The 22,740-nt window shown below is 39.4% G+C and overlaps 1 protein-coding gene and 1 long non-coding RNA gene across 2 annotated transcripts; one reads left to right on the plus strand and one right to left on the minus strand.

The window, feature by feature from the left end:
- Positions 1-1,683: 1,683 nt before the first annotated feature.
- On the minus strand, positions 1,684-11,886 carry LOC310922646. Its single transcript, XR_014592463.1, has 4 exons — positions 11,842-11,886; positions 5,815-5,890; positions 4,554-4,746; positions 1,684-1,951 (listed from the first exon to the last, which is right to left on the minus strand). It is a non-coding gene; the product is annotated as an uncharacterized lncRNA (long non-coding RNA).
- Positions 6,698-22,486, plus strand: TMEM38B (transmembrane protein 38B). The gene is made up of 6 exons (XM_083883349.1): positions 6,698-7,221; positions 11,915-12,071; positions 14,733-14,917; positions 15,710-15,797; positions 17,809-17,926; positions 19,796-22,486. The coding sequence occupies exons 1-6, from the start codon at positions 6,900-6,902 to the stop codon at positions 20,000-20,002; spliced, it is 1,077 nt and encodes a 358-aa protein (XP_083739475.1). The 5' UTR covers positions 6,698-6,899; the 3' UTR covers positions 20,003-22,486.
- The last annotated feature ends 254 nt before the right edge of the window (positions 22,487-22,740 follow it).

Below are 22,740 nucleotides of genomic sequence, written 5' to 3' on the forward strand. Positions count from 1 at the left end.
GCACTCAAAATTTATTGAATAATGGGCAGTGACTTTGCAGACACAAGCTCACAACTCTCAGCTTGGACTTGTTCTCTGTAGGAGCTGAGACAATCCCAGCTCAGTTTTACATTGTCTTTGCTGCAGCTGGAACTGGTCAGGAAACAACTCTGAGAAAAAAAATATATAAAGGATATGGAAAAAAAAATATTTTCAAGATTAAAGCAATCCCAAAACTGTTTGCATTGGCAGGGACCTCCTGAGATCATCTGGTCTAAGCCTCCTGCTCAAGCCATGTCACCTAGAGTTCTTTCCCCGGGACCATGCCCAGTCAAGTGTCTCCCCAAAGCCTTTGCTATTGCAAGGGAAAATGGGAGAGGGATGGGAATGTAGCTCTGTGCTCCGCCTCAAATAGGACAGCTCCTCTTTCTCATGCAGAACAGACTATTTGTTCAGTTCTGCAGCCCTAAGCAGAATATCTCTGGACACCATTTTATGAAAGCAAATGGAGGAGGAAAAATTACTATCCTGTCTAAAAATTACTAAGCTGTCATCTCAGGTCCAGTCTTGGGTTCAGTTGCATTTGTATTAGGGTATTACAGGAACTTTACCTGATAGGGCAGAAAACATGCAATATCTTGCTAGCATTGCTCTTCTTTATTTGAGATCTCATTTGCTGAATGTGTAGTGCATTACAAGGCATATGTCAGTATTTAACAAAATCAGCTCTAATTAACACTGCAAATGGAGCAATTCAGCAAAGGAGCAGAATAAAATTATCAGAAATGTAAGATTACCAGATTAAATTCAAGTATAAGAAGTATTTTGAAATGGTCAGATATTGATGGAAGCATCTACATTAACTGTAGGCATGGAAATGTGCCCTACTTGTCTCTCTTTTCCCCGAGAAACAGGGAAGCTTATCAGATGTAATCCAGACCAAACAGTATTTTTATGAGCTGTGTAACATTTCACATGAATAGATCTGATTAAAAAACAACTTTAAATCTGAGATAATTAGCAACCCCAGATCCTATGCTCTCTGAAAATGCTAGATGCCTGGAGCTCTTGGAACACTTAAAATCCACTGATATCTAATCAACTTTGAGGACCTGGGCTTTTGCCCTACTGATATATGTAACACAGAAAATCCAGTGAATGCAGCAGGACTGACTGCATGGGAGTAGTTTGAGGCCTGTCACTTGTACTGTTTGAGGTCTTCCTGTATCCTTTTCTTCCCTTCTACAGCAGCTCTTGGGTGAGACCAGACTTGCAAGGATTTGACAAAGTAGATAAACAGAGTAAGTAGCATAATCTTGAGAAAAAGGTTTTGTTCTGTCCCCTTGTCTTTCTCCTGACCTGAGTGATGACCTGCCCCAGACCACTGCTTTTTCCTAGCTTTTTAAAAATAGTGATAGTGAATTACAATAAGCAAGGATGTTTATTTTGCTGTATATATACAGGGAGTTTAATGCACTGAGCTTTGGCCTCATTAGAAACTAACTAATATTGCAACATATGATGTTTATATGTAACAAGAATACCTGAAGAATGTATTTCCAGCTGTGCTTGATCACAAGCTTGAAACTAGCTAGCAGTGACTATTATTGAGGTGTTTTTTCAGGAAACGAAAATGCTGAGCAGTTGGGATGAAGCAGGCCCATAGCTGTTGCATTCCCTACAGTGATGACAGGCACAGTAAGTGGATATTGAGCACCCAGTCCTGAGAGCCACCTACCTACAGAGAGGACAGGGAGGCTGCTCAGTGTTGGTTGGAGCTGAACCACAAGTCAACACAATCAGTAAAAGCTCACCCAGGGGACATGACAGGACAGTGACAGTACAGCACTCCTGCATGCCATTGCTGAGGGGAATGCAATGTGGGGGAAGGCATCCTTTGAAAAGGCATCCTTTGAACAACACAGGGTTGGATCTTGTCTCAGTCTCATCAATGAATCAGCAAGTGGTACACCTAATGATGCAGTAGAGAGATAAACAAGGAAATAAGAGTTAAAGTCCACTCTATAAATCAGCTCCTTTCAAAAAGAATACTGTTAAAGAACAAGATGTGCTAAAGAGAGGCCTAAAAGCCAATATCCAAACTGTTGTTAACCTGAATTCAACCCTGTGTGAAATCATGACTGAGATTACAACTGCAATAAAGATACAAAATACTGGAGTATTTATTTTATAGACATACAAACTCTTTTTTTATACATCCATGGCCTGAAGCAGACATTTTTGCCACACATTTTTGTGTGTCCATGACCTACGGGTAGACACTAGGGAGCTCTTGGATAGACGCAGCAGAATTGGCTACAGCTCTTATAGTCCTAGGCTTCACCTAGGAATGAAAACAGTGCTGCTGCTTCAAAGGTTGTAAGAGAAAAAAAAAAATTAAATGAATCCTTAAATACTTGTGAGAATCTAATCTGGCATGAGGGAGGATGGCTCTGAGGTGGATATAAGTCAAACAACACCACTGCTCAGTTTAAAAAAAAGTTTATCTGCATTTTGCAATTTATATTGGCACTAACCAGCATGCAAGGAAAAGAAACCAGAGTAATGTTGTGTTAGGAGGAAGTTGGCCATCTGAACTTCCTATGATTTATTTTCTCAAATTTTTTTTAGAAAATCTGAAAGAAGGCAGTACCTGACCTTCTGTAGGAAAACTGGAAAAGAAGGAGGGAACCAGAGTAATGAAGCTGGAAGGTGCAGAAATGTTAAGGTGGGGCCTGGATAGATGAGTATTGATTGAAGGCATGGACAAGTAAGGTGACAAAAGTGGAGTGAATAGCCAGATTCTCAGAGACAGACAGGAGACTGACAGGCCATGAGTAAAAGCTGAGGGTGGCACAGAAAAAGCAAGAAAACGAGGCAAGCTGTGGGGAGTGACACTGAAAGAAACATGCAGGATTAATGAATATATGATGCTGGTGAGAGAGGAAACAGAGGAAAATGTACTAGAACATCCAAGTAAGGAGCTTGATGAGGATAAAAGACTGTTGGAAAACAGGGAAACAAGCACAAAATTGTGGAGCAGAGAAAGAATTTGTTTGGGAGAGCAGTGTGGTACATGGCTACAAATCACAAATATGACAGGATGAGAGCAGACAGTGGAAATGTCCCTTTCCATACTGTGACAAAGATTAGTATTTTCACCTGACTTGATCTGGATGCATATACTTGAGTTTGAGGGATCTTCTTATAAGATCAAAACACTTAACATAATAATTCGTAAAAAGAGATTATTTCTAATTTCTTGATTGGGGGGGGCGGGGGGGGGATGAGTAAAAGTTTTGAGGCCTACTGATGAAATATACTAAAGAAGTTCTCTGCCTTATTTCCCCCTAAGGTACCATTTCTCAATTCCAGGGCATTGCCTGTAGGATCCCAACAAACATTACAAAATAAAACACTAAATAAACATATCCCACATTAAGCAGCAACTTCACCAGCTATACTTCCATGCTAAATACACAGATTTATTTTTTTTAATAACAGAATTAGCACAATTCTGCTTAAAAGTACTCTGGAGAATGTGCACATTCAGCAAGTCAGCAGGTGTTTACTGTGGGCTTTTTTAAGGTCAGGATAGTATTTCTTGGGCAAGAGAGTCAGTTCAGGTTGTGCTTTGATTTCACATTAAGCTTTCCACTCGTGCAACACAGCAGTCCTTAATCTTTAAAATTCTTATATACACACTGTGCTGCTCAGGTCTCATTATTAGCCTGCTCCCAATAAATGAAGAAAGGGGCATCTGTTCTTCCAGTTTAAAACCAGCAAAACATAAAAAATTGTTTCACACACACACAGACACTTGTACCTAGCTTACACACTAATACTATCAGCTCACACTGTCAGTTCTCTCAGCATCTGTATACTTGGCTCAAGGATGAACAGGATTATTTCAGGTATTTTATCCGCTGCTGTCTTTAAATTATTGTTGAGATATCCAGGACAGAGGGAAAATTTACCAAATTTTAAGTTTTCTTATTTGTTACTCTGCTTTTCTTACACAGACTATGTTCTGTGGTCTGATTTCTCTCTGGTGGCTTACTCTGTTCTCTGCTCTTTTAAGACAGCACTGTGAACACACAGGAATCTCTTCCTAGTTACCAGCAAACTTAGAGAAACTGCTGCTCTTATTTCCTGCTGGAGCTGGAGGTGGAAAACTCACCAAAACATCCCTCTTGATTAACTGTTGTGTTTAACATGCTTTCCTACCCCACTGCTATGAGATCATCACACCAGGTGAAACAACTTCTGTGTTGTTTAACCCCAGCCACCAGCCCGGCCCCATGCAGCCACTCTGTCACTGTCCCATCAGTGGGACTAGGGTGAGAATTGGAAGGGTAAAAGTTCACATGTTGGGATAATAACATTTTAATAGTGGAAGCAAAAGCTGCTCACATAAGCAAAGCAAAATGAGGAATAATTCCTGAATGAATTCCCTGCTTCTCACAGTTGAGCAGTTCAGTCATTCCCAGCAGAGCAGGGTCCATCACACATTACAGTGACTTGGGAGAACAAATGCCATCACTCAGAATGTCCACCCTTTCTTTTCCCCCTACCTGATACATGATGTCACCTGGTCTGGAGCATCCCTGGGCTCAGTTGGGATCACCTGTCCTGGCTGGGTCTCCTCAGCACGAGGAGCAGGAAAGGTCTTGGCTCTGTTCAATCCCTGCTCAGCAAAATCAAAACCATCTCTGTATCATCTCCCCTGAGTTCAGCACAAATCCAAAACACACCCCCACACCAGCCCTGGAAAGAAAATGAGCTTTACCTCAGCTCAAACCAGCACAACTCTGCTTTGGAGAGCAACACTTCAGGTGCAGTGATGGTGCACTATTTTATGTATTTGAGGACCTGAGTAAAAATTGAAAGTTCAGGCAGGTATTGCTGCTCTGCTGCAAAACAGCACCGGCAGAGGTATCACTGCTGGCACCTTTGGGTGTATCTACACAAGTTCCAGGTACATTGGTGGCTGCAGTGCACACGCTACGGCCCAAATTCCAACTTTTTTTGTGTCATTCTAGGTTCCTTGTGGTCATTTCTATTTCTCTCCCTCTCCTAAGATGACATAGGAGACAGCTTGAGTAGTTTCCGCTGCCCAGCAATGAAACGCGCGCCCCTCGGTGGGGACAAACCAGTACTGCAAGGAGTGAAAAAGAAATTCTGTCAGTGGCTCCCTGGCTGCGGCTGCACGGACACGGAGCCCTGCTCGGAGGGAAACAAAACGATGCTGAACTGATTTCTGCCACAGCATGCAGCTTACTAGTGTATTATGTCTTATTATCTATAAACTGGGGCAAGTCGGTGTTTTGCTTTAGAAATCAAACTCTGGTTTCTGTCTGCACACAAGCATGACAGAAAGTAAGAACTAAGTTTGTTAATTACAAGGCTAGTAAGAGATGACTTTCACTAAATTAGGATCTCTTCACATCAATGAAATGAAGATGGAAAGGGCCAGGAAAAAAAAATGAGCTGGATGCACATGGGTCAATTCTCAGGGAGCAAATGAGTCACTGGATGCACAGAAAGGAAGAGACATTGAGAATAGGAACTTATTCTGTGAATATGGCACAGATAAAAGGCAAATCAATGAAAATAATAGCTGGCTATTCATAGCAAGATGAAATTATTCTGGGAAAATTTCAAGTATTTGCTGTGTTGAGTGGTATAAACCTTTTCTCCAGAACGATTCTATAATTTCAGTTATTTCCCGAAATTAGTTCTCAGTAGGCAAAGAACAAGTTCAAGAGCACCTGTGAAAGTTGTGCACTTTCAGACTGCTTTGCTTAACCTCACCATACAGTGTGCAAAACTTACAACCTTTAAGAGTTCTTTCCACCTTTTCTTTTCACATTTTCTTGTCACAGAAAAAGAGATTGTCTTCACGCCGCAGCTGAACGGAAAAGACAGAAATGGTTTAAGGAAAATTCAGTACGGAAAACCAGCTGAAAATTCACATCTCTAGAGGGGGGGAATAAAAGGTTAATATGCAGAAAAGATGAGAACAACAAATCTTAATGGTGTTCCATCAAGAACAGAGCCAAGTTAGTGTACCTTGGCTTGGAGGTGACAAAATTGTAGCTCCCTGGTGCCTGAAGGGAGCTTGCAGGAAGATGGAGAGACTTTTACAAGGGTATGTAGTGAGAGGACAAGGGGAAATGGCTTCATAGTGAAAGAGAATAGATTCAGATTAGGTATGAGGCAGGAATTGTCCCTTGTGAAGGTGGTGAGGCCCTGGCACAGGTTGCCCAGAGAAGCTGTGGATGCCCCATTCCTGTGGAAGTGTCCAAGGCCAGGCTGGATGGAGCTTTGGGAATCCTGGGATAGTGGAAGGTGTCCCCACACACAAATGAGTTTTAAAGTCCCCTCCAACCCCAACCATCCTGATTATATGAATTTCCTTCAGATCCCTCGAGTTGGGTAGTCTGGTGAAAAAACAAAGAGCAAATGTCGTGTACCTTGGAGTCAGCAGATTTTTGAAAATGTTTCTCTTGCGTAGCTCATGAGCAAACTAGCTTTGCTGAAAATACTGTGGGACTGGTGCAACACTGGATACAGATCTTTAAGGAGGCAAAGTTAGCAATGGCTTCACTACCAAAATGGATGTAAAGATGCATTAAAGCGTTTCTGCTGCCCTCTGACAGGATCTGGTGTACATTAAACCCCTCAGTGACTGATGAACAGAAGGCATCAACCTGGGAAAGACCACATGGGGAACCGACCGTACACGTTAGTAATGCCAAATATTCTTGATGAGCTCCAGAAATATTCAACAGGATAGAAAAAAAAAAAAAAGGAGAAAAAACAATTTATCAGGGTAAATTAGATACGAGGCGCACAAGGACACAAGGAAGCAGCACAAACAGGAGGAGGCTCTGAGGGAGGCCACAACCCATCTCAACATGTGCACGGAGCGGGACTATCAGCATTTTGACCAAAAAAAGGCAGACAAAAAGCTCACAGGCACCCGGAGCGGCGAGCCCGGGGCTGAGGGCGGGACCGGCCCCTCAGGCCCCGCCCCGCCCCGCCCACGCCGACGGCGGCCGGCAGCGGCCAAACCGCGTGCTGCGCGCTCGCTCTCCCGCCTCCCCCGTCGTCCGGGAGCTCCGCGCTCGGCTATGGAGCTGTGGCAGGTCCCGCTCAGCTTTTCCCGCCTCCGCATGTTCCCTTTCTTCGACCTGGCGCATTATGTCGCCTCCGTCCTGGCGCTGAAGGAGCAGCGGGGTGAGCGGGGGCGAGACGAGACGGGACAGGGCGGACGGCATTCTCCCCCATCCCAATCCCGGTGTTATCCCGGTTATCCCGACCCTATGCCCAGCCCCGGCAGGGTGAGGATGGGGCTCCAAGGGGAGCCGCCTTCCCTGGTCCCGTGTGGCCGTGCAGATGGGATTTCTGCCGCCTGGATCAGCCCGTCTGTCCCTACAAGCGGTGCCTCAGTGCCCGCCACAGACACCCACAGCCTCTCTCCTCTCCTCTCCCCAGGGCGTCCCAGGCTGCCGAAATCAGCCCAGAGTTGTGCTGGGAAGCTTTTAATTTTTTTATTCAGTTGTTTATTTGTTTATTTCGGTGTTAAAGTGTCAGGAATCTCAGGGGTGAGGCCCCTCGGAGTGAAGTTTGTGGGTGCAGAGGAGGTGTGTAACCACAGGCCGGTGTCTCTGTGCCCAGGATGGGATCTGAGGGGAGAGGTGCTGGGCTGTGCATCCTGCACTCCCCCTGTGTCTGCAGGGGCTCTTGGGGTGAGTCTGCCTTGCAGGAAACAGCTCAGGACTCTCAGGGGTAGCAACTGTGCCCGTGGCTTGTTCAGTGTTTATTGACAAGCCACCCCATAGATTGTAAAGTGAATTTAGCAAAGCTTCCCACTTCCACTAACAGGGAGCACATCATGGCACTTCAGTCTCTGTATGCTCTCTTCCAGAAAATCTTTTGCACTTTAACCTCAAGCCTGTTTTTTTTTTTTTTTTTTTTTTTTTTTTTTTTTTTTTTTTTTTTTTTTTGTTTGTTTGTTTGTTTGTTTTTGTTTTTTGGGTTTTTTTGTTTTTTGAGGTTTTTTGTGTGTTTTTTTTGGGGGGGTGTTTTTTTTGTTGTTGTTTTGTATTGTTTTGGGGGTTTTTTTGTTGGTTTTTGTTGTTTTTTTTCTCTTTTATTTTTTATTTTTTTGGGTTTTTTGGGGCTTTTTTTGTGTTAGTTTTTTGTATTTGTTTCGGGTTTTGTTGTGTTTTGTTGTGGCTTTTTTTTTCTGTCACAAATGTAGACACTGGCCTTGCTTCAATGTCTAGAATTAAGCTACTTGTAGTGTGGGTTTAGACATCTTTGCTGTGTAACTGTGCATCCCAGGTGATAACTGTAGAGGAAACTGAGCTGGCTTTTGGGATTATAGTACAAATTTGGGAGCTGCTGCTCGCCTCAGATTTCTAGGGCTCTGCACTGTTTGTTTAGTGAGGGCTTGTTCTTTGGTCCCTCCCTAAATGTTCCAAGGTGAATTTTGACCTTCTGCTGAGAAAATGCACTTAGCAGACTGTGAAGCCTGGTATGAAATGCTTACGTATTCTACAGTCTTCACCAAACTTTGTTAATCTGCTAGAATTAGTAATGTTAGTAATGGGTGCGGGGCTCTGGCACTGTGTAATGTGTCTGTTCCATTTAGAAAGGGACTTTCTGACATTGTCATGCAATACCTTTAAACTTTCCTCTGGAACTGGCGCACCTAAAGACCAGGATGAGAGGACTATTTGCTTTGCATCAACATAGTTTTAGTGAGATAACACTTATAGAAAGTAAAATTGCTGTCAGAAGTCTGGTCAGATCCATGGTCCTATTTTTTTTTTCCTCTTCTTCTCAGCTTAATAGCTGGTAGTTCAGAACTCCTGCTTATTTTCTAAGAATTGGAATTAATAACTGTAATCCAGATGACTGCCTGCTCTCCTGTTTCTGACTTCCCAAGTGGTTTGAACTGAGTATAAATCATAACTGAAATAGCAGTTATTGTGAACACTCAGTATGGATATAATATTGTCGATTAACTCTGTCTAGGCTTTTTGTTCTTTTTGGAAACTTAACAGCAGTAGCTATATTTGACAGAGAAATAACAGGATAGCCTTGAGTGCCTGGTGATGTAAGAAGTATGTGGTCAAGTTACAGCCACATTTATTTTATCCCAGATTACTGTCTCATTAAAATACCAACCCACCCCCACTGCTTAAAATCAGATTCCGTGTGGGCATTTGGATCATGGATGGGTGCACACTGACTGGGACTTTTCCAATCCTCATAGCCAGCCTTTCTTGCTCACTTGTGGCTGTCAAACTACAGCAGTGACAACCAACTTGTTGCTTTCTGCATGTTTTAAAAGAAGAGTTCTTAATCACTGCTTTTAGGATGGCTTAGGAGTTGCTTGCATGTAACTCCAGCCAGTTGTAGAACTGGCAATTTTATTTTTTTTTTTTTTTTTAATGGAGGGACAGCAAAAGGTGTTGATGGTTGAGGATGTGTCATATTCAGTTTGTTCCTGACATTTTTCTATGATGTGTTTCAGGTGATTTGAAGAGGAATAATTTCTTCAGCAAAGTTTTGCTCTGTTAAGTCTGATTCTATAAATCCTTTATCTTAACTAATGATATTGTATATGGTTGAATGGGGTACTAAAAAAAAACTTGTACAAATCCTGCTGCTTTGCTCACTAGGTGTGTGTGTAGACTGCATTATAGCCTCTTTGGAACATGCTGAAAAGTTTATAGCAAATATAATCCTATTGACAGAAATAGTTAGTTGATAAAGGTTTTTTGTTTGTTTGTTTGGGTGTTTTAGTTTGTTTTTTTTTTTTTTTTTTCTTTTTTTTTGTTTTGTTTTGTTTTGTGTTGTTTGTTTTGTTTTTTTCTGGTTTTTCTCTTTGTTTGGTTTGGTGGACTTTTTTTTTTTTTTTTTTTTTTTTTTTTTTTTTTTTTTGTTGTTTTTTTTTGATGTTACATTGTTTAAATATTGAAAAATATTTAAAACTGTATTCAAAATAAGTCCTTGTATTTTGAAACCTTTTCTTAACTTTCTGAAGTGTACGTCTGCAGGGCTAGTGGCCTCCTGGCAGATCTACCATAGCATGGTTGTGTGACACTTCATTAATTTTAGAGGATGCATCACAGGACAAATATAAATGACCACTTTGTATAAAAACATGTGACCTATTTAAAACTGAATTTGTCTTCTGAAAGGCTACACCCCAGTCATAATTTAGGTAGCAATTCTAAGATGATTTTTAGATTAGTGTCAATGTTTTTTAACTTATTGCCTTCAGTATTGGGTATATTCTTTGTGAGAAAGCAGGTATGAATTGTTAAAAACTGACATTTGAGCCATTTCTAGCGCTGATCAACAGAAAAATCTTGCAGTGCAGTAGAGTTTCGAGTTTCTTGACCTTTTACTTGTAAAATGAAGAAATTTACCTGCATGGTGGAGCTTACTGGTAGAGGGCAATCTGGATGTGCCCTCAGAATTGAAAACCACCTGCTGCTAGGTGTGGGGAAAGGGAAGTGTGGAGAAACTGATGATTGTTGGAAGGCAGGAGAATGGATTTGAAGAGAGAACAAGTACCTAATTTTAAACCTACTCCAAAAATAGTAAACTCAAGCCATTAATATTTTTGCAAGTGTCTTACTCAGAGCACCAGGTACTGCAGTTTGAAAAACAGATTACAAAATAGTTAAAAATAAAAGAAGTGCTATTTTAAATTCAGATATTCTGTAATGCTTAGGAGTGCTCATTTTTATAAACTGGCTGTTACATGGGCATTTAGATAGTGCTGCAATACTTGATATCTATGCCAGCACTACACCTGGAAGTCTTGTGTATATAGTTAATGAACTATATTGAGAGTGCTGTATGCTTTTTATAGTGATTGAGGCTCACATCTTGGCTAAGAAGCTTCTTTTCCCACAGAAATGCCAGATAAACCAAAGCTTCTACTCTGAATTGGGAACAGATAGCAAGTTTCATTTTGGGGCAGACCATAGTGTTTTTGTGAACTTCAGCCTTTGGACTACGGAAAATTAAACTCGTCCAGAGCTCAGAACCAGTGTAAAGGGGAAGCTTTGGCAACATTCAACTTTTAAAGTGGAGGGAAATAGTCAAAACAACTACTTGAGGATTTTTCTAGCTTTGGTAAAATGTTGTTTTCCTCTGAAAATGGTTAATACTTCCCATTACCTCCAGTATAATATTTTAATATTAAATATTCTTTTTAGCATAATTCACTTGCAGTTTAAAAGGATAGTTCATTTTAAAGATAACGAAATAAACAAAACTGCCAACCTTTTAATAATGAGGGAAATTTACATTTATTATTATAATTCAAGGTAACCTTTTTTCCTCTCTTCAAGAGTGCAAGTGAAAACAATTTGATAATTATCTTGGATGCCGCTTTCATTTTGGCCAGCAATCACAGCAGGGTATTACAAGGAAAGAAGGGAGAACAGTTACCTTGAATTCTTGGAACACTCAAAAGCAGAAATGGAATTCCTAGAATAACCCTCCAAATGTTAGCAATCCTGTTAGATAAGCCACTTAGGTATTTTTAATACAAAATTGAAAGCAAGTGTGTCCCTGTGTCAGGCTGTTAACAACAAGACCTTACTGCCATGCTCTGAAAGTTTTTTCTTCTTGTTACCCAGATATAACAAACTAATTCACAATAGACATTCAGAGAACACTTTGTCAGCCTTTCACTTCTGTTTAGGAGGTGTAAGTTAAAGTCACCATACCCTGAGGTTTGTATTTCTGGAAAATTTTCTTGTGAGAGCCTGCCGATCTCTGGAGAACTTTTCATTACCTGAAGGAACTAAATTGAAAAATACTGACCTTTAAAACATGATGTTATTCTCCAGTTTTCATTTCTGTTTATTCGTGTGTATTTTTTTTTTTTTTGCCACAGGAGTTGTTGAAGTGTCGGTCCGAAGTCCATTGGCCTGCTGGTTTAGTGCAATGCTTTATTGCTTTGGGGGTTCAGTTTTGTCCTCGTTGATGCTTGGTGAACCTCCAGTAGCATTTCTGGCAAAGACCGTAAATATCCTGCTGGCATCCTCAGTCTGGTAAGCAGCCACAATTGAGTAAGATGAGTGATATTAAGCCCTAAGGAAGCTGTATGCTGTAAACTGATACAGTTCCATCAAGGTTCCATGTAGATCAGAATTTTTACTTAAAAGTGTTGTGGATTTGGATGCTGTCTCTTCATCCAGAGGGTCACAGCAGCTGTTCTTATCCTGTTCTCTGGGAATAGAGAGCAACTCTTGAAGCCTGTTGTGTAACAAAATGCTCTGTTGCTAGATTAGGCTTGCCTTAGATTTTTATAGTATTTCTGGTCAAACAGCTGAAAACATTACTTTTTAATAGAGTTAATTCAGTTGCTGATTTGCTGAACATAGCTATGGTATAAACACAGTTTTTCAAAAGTAGATCTTGAAGACCAGAACCTGGTTGATGTAAAAATTTTGGACTTTCCCGTAACTGGCATTCCAGGACACATCTTTCCTCCATTTCCTACTACCAGACACATACGTGGTGTGGGTTTTTTTTTTTTTTTTTTTTTTTTTTTTTTTTTTTTTTTTTGGTTTTTTTTTTTTTTTTTTTTTTTTTTTTTTTGTTTTGTTTTGTTTTTTGTTTTTTGTGTATTTCATTTCTTCCCAAATGGGTGGGTGTTGTGGTGGAAGACAGTAGCAAGCTGAATTGTATGATTGAATTAAGTATGAGGCAATTTGGCCTTCTTTGCTATTAAAAACAAAATCTGGAGTTACTTTCATATAAATGTGGCTTTCCACTGGAATTCATTTGTTCCAGAAAGTGATCTTTGAAGAAAACTTCAAACTTAACAAAAATTAAGAGCAGCAGTGGGGTTTTGAATTTAGAAAGCTCAATCACAATATTTGGATAGTCTGGCCTGCCTAAAATCCTTTAGTCCCACTAGCCCCATAAGTTTTACAATTGCAAATTCATTAAAGTGAAACCAAATGTTTCTATCTGTCTGGGTATATGTATTAGTTTTATGGTCTTTGTGTTGCAATTGAAGATGACATATTTAATTTAGACAAATGGGTGAAATTAATAATATGTATTAATTAGTGAATTATTAATAGACCTTACAGAACCTGTCTGTGGTTCTTTTAGGCTGATGTGAGCAGACTGATTACTTGTTTCATCAAGTGACACAAGCTAGGAGTACACTTGAAGAGAACAGGATTTCTGTTTAACTCTCTGTAGCCAAATGTGATTTGCTGTGCACAAATTAAACAAGGTTTTAGTGAGGGGCTGTGAACATTATGAAACACTTTAAGCTTCCAGCTTTACAAAGTTCCCTCTTCCTGAGTGTAATGACCTTAATTCCTGGTCTCAGATCATGCAGAATGAAATTCCCCAAGCCACACTTGGAACTGGAAAATGAGTGGAGTTGTGCTGAGCTTGAGAAATGCTTCCAAATAGTCTGTAGGACAGCGGCATCTACTGTTAGCAGAGACTGCAGGCAGGAATGTGTGGTGGGCCTTCAGTGCCAGCCTCAGTCCTGTCACCAGTGCTTCAGGGTCCTAAACCCACATTCTGCAGATGTAAATTAATTCTGGTCTGAGGTGTCTGGCAAGTAGGGGCTTTAAATGGCTTTTTGCAGTAGCCTCTAAAATACATCCTCTCTCTGCATCTTTGGCTTCATGTCATCTGAAGCCTGGTTGCATACAGAGGCATCTGACTTTACAATAAGAGATAAAGGGAAAGGCCTCAGAAATTCTTGGTAGGCAGCATTGAGATGAAAAGCCTTAGAGCAAAGGGCAGTGTCTATTTTTTTTTTTTTAACAAAAAGCTATCAATCTTTTTAAATACTTTCTCTGCTCTTCTGCAATTATTACACTCCTGTGCTGAAATAATCTACTTAAGATAACTTGATCAAGATACTTAATCTTGACTGGGTTTTGGGGAATGTCTTTGTTTATTATTGGAGAGATACAATAAAACACTACATAATATAATATTTTAAAATTTACTGTCAGTTAGGATTTAACTGTTAGGCATCTTTACTTGGTTTTAAAAGCAAGTTTATCAAAGATATTTTGTGTAGTGTTCTTTCAGTCCTTTGAATAAAGAAATGTGCTTGTAATTGGCAAGCTGGGAAAGCTAGAATTGGTGAGTACTAAGATGTTAAATGTGTCTAAAAATAGCCATGCATTTCATCTAGCATGACACTAACTAGTGGAGGCATTCTTGCTGAAGTTATATAATTCCAGGTACTTACAGTCTGGAAGCACAGAGTCAGCATTTAATTTACCACCCTGTTGGAATCCTATCTTAAAAAAAAGTCCCAAACAAAAAACTAGAACAAAACAACCCCCTACACTGAACTAAACAAAAAATAACTCAAAAAATAATCTCAAACCAAACAAAGTTGATCAGATACCACTTTAAAAACTTGAATTATAAAAATGTCATATATAAGGTATAGAACAGTTGGAAAAATGTAAAGCTGTTTCACATGGACTTTAATGGATTCTTCTCCTGGACAATGAGGCATAGTGTTTGATTTTGGTGCAAAAGCTCAGGTGTGCTCAGAAGCTTTTCAAATTTGTTCCAAGATGTGTATCATGAAACTCTGAGTTGTCTCTGAGTAGTATATCAGGCATTGCTAATCATATTTGAAAAATATCTTTAAAGACTATGAAAAGATAATTCCTTAGCAAAGATGTGGCTAATGTTTTCTTTCTGATGGTTTCCAGGTATCTGGTGTTTTACTGCCCAGAAGACATATTCTGCCGCTGCTTTTCTTTTCTGCCTCTTCGTCTTCTGGTGGCAGGAATGAAAGAAGTGACAAGGACTTGGAAGATCACAGATGGCATTGCACATGCAAACATTGTCTACAAAGATGCCTGGCTTGTCCTGGTAGCTGTGGGCTGGGCCAGAGGTAACGTGTACAGCATCTTATTTTGAGGGTAGTGTTTTTTTGGAGTGGCGTTTAAGTGTCTGGCCCCTCAGCAGAGCTGTAGCACCATTCCTGCTGTGCTGGGCACGATGGTCCTGATGCAGTCTGATGTCCCCTCAAGGAAAAAGCCTGTGCTGCAGATTTTCTGCCTGAATTAAGGGTGACATTAAAGGACTTTGAGGGAAGCTCCCTTCAGAAGGTCTTACGAGAACTTGTGGGATGGACAGTTGATCACAATAAAGAAGTAAATCTTTTGTGTAGCTGTTCCTGAACTTTGCAACAGCATTATTGCCTCAGAGCTGTGTCCTTGCAGGAGGCTGAAGAAGAGAACTGGTTATCTTAGGTTTTTGGGTTGGAACCATTGCTTGGTTTTAAACATGGGGATGACCCTTCTTGCTTGCCTGCATTTGGAACTCTGGAAGCCACCTTCCTGACAACTGTATTTGCAGCCACATCATGAGGGTCACTTCAGAAACTAGTTGTGCAGCTCTTGATTCTGTGCTGCTGTGGGAAGCAACCCATGTGAATGTGATGATTTCATCAGTTCAGATGCTGCCACATCCAGGCAGACCTGAGGTTCTTGCTGCATATCTCTACCTCTGAGGTTTTGGGGCTGTCCTTTGAGTCTTATTTGCATGAAAGATTGGACTAAGTCTTTTTAAATCTGGGCCTTGGTGCCACATTTAGCACCTGGTGTAATGAGTTTTTCTGGGAGCAGTGGCACAGTAGTAGTAGCGGTCAGTGGAAAGTTGCCATAAATCTCTGCAATTTCAGGTGCTGGTGGTGGCCTAATTTCCAACTTTGAGCAGCTGGTGAGAGGAGTGTGGAAACCTGAAACCAATGAGCTCCTTCAGATGTCCTAGTAAGTTGTTTTTTTTAAACTGCAACAAGTTAGCTGTTGTTTTGCTAAATCCTTGTGTTGACATTTACTTTCAGTGTCTGAGGCCAAAAAAAAAAAAAAAAACAAACCCAAAAAACATTAGGACATATTTGTACTCTATTCTGGTGTGTATCCTTTGAAAGATGGAACAATAGTCCTTGGGACTTTTAGAAGATGTTTAATCATTTTATGGTCACAACCTAAGAGCCGCAAATGGGAAGAAAAGTCAACAAAACTTTTCAGAAAGTAGTAAAGACCTAGTGGGGAGTTGCTAGAAAGCTGTATTGGCTCAATTTGTCTTACATGGACATGGTCTTCTATCCAAAGTGAAAGTACAGTGGTACTAGAAATACACAAGTGAATTTTGGTGTATGTTCTGAGCATCACTAAGATGGCTTCCTTTGAACACTGTCACTCTTACTTTTGCTGCCAGTGCTATTTTCCTCCAAAGACATCAATTATTTGAGAAGGTACAAATTGGTTATTTAGTATAGCAGAAATGACCTGCAAGATGGGAAAAGTTACTTCTCTTGCAGAAGCAAAGAATGAGGAATATTACATGCCTCCTGGTTTTCTCTATAAAATGAGAATTGAAACAGGCTGGAAAGCCACAAGCTATTATTGTAAGTCAGGATGAGGTCACTGTGATAATTTCCTAAAATTCTTTTGATCTTTCCCAGGTTACAGTCAGGTCTTTAAAAATAATAATTTTTTTTTTTAAAAAGCAGTCTTGCTTTTCAGCAGTCACTCCTAGATACAGAATAACAGGAGAGACATTTGTAGCCTTCTCTTTGGCAATATTATAACTTCACGTGGTTTGCGTTAGTTGTAGGCTTTTTCTGAAATTCAAAGTATTTAGAATTTCTTTTTCTCTTGTCAATGCCTAAATGGCAGTCTTGAAAGTAAACTTCCAGAAGAAAAGGTGACTGTCAAAAATAGCACTGTAGACACAAATAAAACTGTCTTTACAGGTACAATACGAGAGCAATGCTTACTGATTAGCATCACTTGCACATATTCTCCTTTTCCACGGTGGGTATGGCTCAAAGTAACTCAAAAAAGATTTAAAAAGTTTTGTTTATGTATAAGTCTTAAGAGCGTTAAATTGAACTAAGTTACAGAGTTAAACACATCAAGCATCCTGCAAGTGGATGAGATGCCTGTATGCACAGGGCTGTTTTTTGGGCTTCTTGAGCAGAAAGTTAATGCAGTTTTTCAGTTACTGAAAAGACAGTGAAGAACAGATGTACAATAGATGCTCTGTGATAACAGGAATGTCACCTGTACATGTCACATGCAGATTAAGAAATGCACAGAATTCTGGATAACTGACCAGAGATCTCTTGCTTTCTGACTGCATACCTAGGAAGAGATTTAGTACCACAACAGGTTGCTGTAAACTGGAAATAGATTGGAAATCTTTGCATGTCTCAGGTCAGCACAGCTGTGTGGACAAAACCTGGTACCACAGGCCTGGTTCCAGTCAGGTCTAAGCTGATTCAGCCCCAGATCTGCTGGAGTGTTACAGTGCACCAAAACTTGGACTATGTTAATCTTCAACACCTTAAGCAACTCCTTAGAGTAACTAATATATAGTATAGGAACCTGTTTTTATGTCTAGTCCAAGCAGTGTGAGCTCTGTAATTTAACTCTTCAATAAGATATATTGGGAGAGGAAGAAGAGAATCAAGCTGACATATAAAGTCTGAATAGAAGCATTGATTTGAAGAGTATTTGTCAAATAGGAGTTTGCTAGGTATGCAAAGTAGTGCTGGACTTGATGATTTATGGACACAAAGCATGGTTATAGTATATAAGGTGAAAATCGTAATTTAGTTATAGCTGGGTTTTGGATCTTACCACTGTTACCACAAGTTTTCATTAGTTCTATTCAGAAATAATTATTTTGCATACTAAGAAAATTTATTGTTTTTCAGGCAGCTTCCACTGTAGAGCAGAGAAGAGAAAATAACATTCTTTGTTTGATTTCCAGCCCTGTGAAGGTAACTTTGATAGGAGCAGTTCTTTTCACCCTGCAACACAGGCACTACTTGCCAATAGCAAGACACAACCTTGTATTTTTATACACCATCTTTCTTGTTGTCTTCAAGGTAAGAATTTGAAAGTGTTGCTAGTGACCAAATAACATAAAATATTTTATTTCATTGTTAAAATTCATGCTTCTGGATTGGAAGGCTAGCTGCTGCTGAAGTCGTGTGTTTAGTGTTCTATAGATGAGCAGAATGGAAGACCTGTTCTCTTACTGATTCTGTTCAATGTATATGAGGGATGGGGAGGAGAAGAAAAAAACCCAGGAATTTTGGCACTCAGTCTTTGATATTCCAGGCTTGTATGTCTGTAATGTCAAAAAAAGCTCATTCTTGTAGAAACACTCCTGTACTCTGTCTTTTGTGTGTACTTGTGCAGTCGCCCCTGGATTTGTAAAACAAGCTAGCTGGATTCTCCTTTGATTTAAAGTGCTCACAAAATAAGTGTTTGGGTGGGAAGGGAAAGCATACCAAAACTACTTTGAAGTAGATGTAACTATGTTGTAATAAAATGGACACTACTTCTCCATCGAAGTCTTCAGTCCCTCCAGTCTTGTTCATTTCCAGGATGATACCTTTCTTCTGGATTGCTCTTTTATAAGAAAACATAATCTCAGTTAGCAGATATTGGCAATTTTAAGAGCTTCAAAGCTGGTGTTGAACAGACCAGAGAAAGTGTGGGAGTGTGGTTGCCAGTCTCCTTTCTGTGAAGGAGCTGACAACTTTAATTCTGCAGAAATTACTTTAGAGAGCCAAGACTTGGAGCTTATCTCCTTGATTTTCCATCTGAACTGATAAAGGCATTGTTGAACCGTGGATTCTGGGAATGGAGAAGGAAAGGAATGTTATTCTGGAAGTGAGAAATTGCAGGTGTCCACAGAAGTTGGCTGTCTGGCTGCACTGGAGTAACTAAATCCTTGCACTGACAGTTGCACTGACAGTCAGGAACTCGACCACCCACCCAACCAATAAATTAATAAAGCAACAGTGTGACTGGCATAGTCCTTTAATAATGCCTCTTAGAAACTTGTCCTGTTTCTGAAGGCTGTAGAAACTATTGCAATATAAACTTGTCCTGTACCTGGATATGAAAAACAGGTTTTTCAATCCTGATTCCAAGTTATGTGTCCTTATGAGTGCCCACCTAAATCTCTGAAATTTATGGAATGATTATGGCTGTCTGGAATTCTAATTAAAGTCTGGTTATGCACCTGTACATTCAGGTCCTTACACATTCTATTCTTCCAATTTAAGCAGAAGGAAGCCACTCTGTTTATAGTTTTTCAGTTTGAACAAGGCACAAAACTTACACATAAAAGTTGCTCTTCACCTTAGTTGTATAGTATTAAATGTGATTTATTCTCAGGATGATTAATCCTATGGAGAGTGTGTAGCTCATGGAATCATAGATTCATACATTGTTAAGGGCTGGAAAGGACCTAAAAGATCATGCAATTCTATCTCCCTACCATGGGCAGACACATCTTTTACTAGGCCAGGTTTCTCAAGGATTTATCCAACCTGGTGTTAAACATTACCAAGGTTGGGATATCAACAACATCTCAGAGCAACCTGTATCTCACCACCCCCACAATAAGGAATTTCTTCCTAGAATCCAGCTTAAATTTCCTCTTTTTTTCTCTTTGTACACATTCCCCCTTGTCCTGTTGCTATAGTTCCTACATCTATAGATGAAGAATCCCTCTCTGGCCTCTCTGTACATCCCCCTTAATAGCTGTGTGAAGAATGTTGGTCAGAAAGAAAAGCATTCTTTGACCAATTTCAGCTAAAATGAACAGACTTCTGTTAGTGGTGGCACAGCCTCATCCTTGTGTAGGGAGTTAAAAATGCCATACACTCCTTCAGCTTTGAACTTGTTTACCTGTGAAGCCATCACAACCTTAATTGTAACTTGATCCTTGTTCTTCGTAGGTAAAAATGATGTTGACAAGATGTACAACTTCTCCACTTGCTCCCTTTGAGGCCGCAATGGGCCAGATGTTTTTTGGCTCACGAAAGACACCTTCCAAAGTGAAGGGTGAAGGTGCCACATCTTCCAACGGCTCTTCAGTCTGTGACCAGCCTTCTGAGCAGCACTATGAGGGTGTTAAGAAAAAACAAGCAAAGAAAACAGAATAACTGACTTAAAATCCTTGTGGTGGTCATGAAGATGTTTGTCTTCCAGGTTAGGCTGGCGGAGAAGTTTCTCTAAGGAAATGAGAACAGGGCTGGGTGGTTTGCCTTTTTGGAATGTGTTATGTAAGCTGTATGTAAATGCACATGTTGGATTTTTGAGTTAAAACTACAAATTTTTATAGTGGTTAAAAGTTTACTAATTTTTGTATTTATGATAAATTCAAATGCTTATATGTTAAAAAGATTGTTTAAAAAATGTGACAACCATATTTTTTTTCTTACTGTATCACTTGTTTCACATTTTCCTATCCTCAGTTTTTATGTTTCATTTTGATAACACTGATCTGTAATGTCAGGTGTTCACTGTAGTGCGTCCCAAATAAGGAACTTATTAAGTAAGGCCTAATCACATTGCACTGTGTAAAACCATAAAAATGTACCAATTAATGCCTTTAACTAGAAAAGTAACTGAATTATTGTTGTAATTCACATTGCATTGGTCTAGATTTTATTCACTTCTTAAATATTTTTAAATATTTTTCAATGTTTTATAATGACACTACATTATGTGGCACTTTATAAAATCTTTACAGTTAGCAAGTAGAAAGATATCAATATTTTTGTTGTTGGCTTACTTGGACTCTTTATTTGCAAGCATTTGAGATGTAGGTGTTTTTTGCCACATCAATTACACATGGGGATATGGTTTAGCGTTGGCCTTAGACATGCTGGGTTAATGGTTGACTTGATGATTTTAAAGGTCTCTTCCAACCTAAACCACTCTTTAATGTCAGAAGTTTTTATTAGCATTTGCTGAAATCTTGCTACTTTCTGTTTGTTGTGTCTTTTTTTTTTGCTCAAGATATAAAGCCATTCCAAGTGGCAGACACTTCATAACTGAGAACTTCAGCATTTTAGAGATGTTACAATACATAAGAATAGAATCTTTTCAGAGAAATCTTTTCATTGATGTGCCAATTTTTAGAATAAATGATTTTTATAAAATTAGACTATTTTCTTCAGAGAGTACTGCTTTGAAGAGTATTGTTCAGCAAAGAGGGGTTAGGTTAATCTTTGTGCAGGGTTGGCAGAGAGAATGTGGAGGAGATCTGATTTGAAAAGACAAAGTTCTAGTTCCAGGTACATCTCTAAATTTAGAAAAGCTGTCACCAATGCTGTGCTTAGAGAAAAGAAAAATAAAAGTACCAAAGAAATTTCTTATGCCTGAGTAGTCACATTTCCATGGTGATGACCAAAAGCATTGAACTCAGTTTGAAATCCAACTTCATTGCAAATGTGCTGTACCTTAGAAGCAAAAATTACTATTTTCCTTAACACTGAAGAATTAAAACAAAACACTCCATACTCTTTGGACAAACTGACAGTCATATTCCTTACATATTACACTGAAACTTAGTGTTCAGTTACAAATGGAAAAGCTTGAAGTACTCACTTGGTGTCTCATTTTTTTGTACTTTAATGTCATGGATTAACTTGAAGCTGTCAATTAACTAGTTAACAATCAGCAAGTTATCAAGCAACACCAGCACATGCTGCCTGTCCAGGGTTTTTTAAAGTTCTGGATGTTTTTCTTAATAGGTGTAATTGTGTATTCTAGATCACATGAACCATACAGAATGGGATTGTGGCATGGAATCATGTTGCACATCTGTGAAATTCTGCCTGAAAACTGGCTATTCCTAGCCCAACTCAATGTGAAAATATGCTTAGACTTAGTCTTTAACAAGTTTACAATTAGAGGGGAAAAAATATATTGGTTTGTATTAATTTTCAGAGTTACAGTAATATATATTAAAAAATTAAATATTTTTGTGTCTGAACACATTAAAAGTAATACACAACCCAAAAAGAAAGGATATTGTTGTCAGACAGAGCACAAGTTATACTGACAGAAATTCTGGTTTAAGCACTATTAAGGCAAAACTTTGTGTTTAAAGGTATCACATGCTGCTGAAGGATGGGTGCTCAAAAGGGCTCCATGCTGAATAGCTACATGCAAATATTCCAAGAACTACATTTTGTGACACAGAAAAAGATAACCAGTTGCTCAGGGTTTAACCTGAATTCTGTAGGAGACATTAATACAGTGTGTCCAGGATGCCTTAAATAAACAATTACCAGCTTTCATGCTGATAGTTCTCTGGTAAACTTTTCTGTGGAAAATTTTTTTAACCATTTCTTATAACTGTTCTCATAAAGTGTGTCAGATTCAGCACAGCTGCACACATGAACTAGTTGGCTGCATCTAATTTTGTCATTAACCTGGTAAAATTAGAAGAAGCTGCTTTGTGCCAATATAAGCTAAGTCATTCAGAAATTGCTTTATCAGCTCAATTCCTGATTAAACCGATTGCTGTTCTGAGTTATTTCTACTAAATACACCCAGCTTCTGTAAAAAGAATACCGTAAAAGTTGCTTCAGGAACAGAACTGAACTTTCTTTAGACAATAAATGTTATTTGCTTCCTCTTCTGTTTCTTTTTCCATTTCATCTTATTGGAAAGAAGTGGAGATGGGAGGATGTCACACAAGCAGTACCATCATCTGAAATGTGATTCTTCAGTGTATTGTTAGGCAAGACACAGTGTTAAAGAATTCCAAACATCTGTCTTCTGTAGGAATCTGAATCTGCTCAGCATAAGGGGAGTGCTGAAATCGAACATCTTCCAACAGTCAAGACAGTGAATGCAAGATTTACTCAGAGTGAATACTCTTAATTTA

This window comes from Zosterops lateralis (genome assembly GCF_965231275.1).
Source record: "Zosterops lateralis genome assembly, chromosome: Z".
Classification (NCBI taxonomy): Eukaryota; Metazoa; Chordata; class Aves; order Passeriformes; family Zosteropidae; genus Zosterops; species Zosterops lateralis.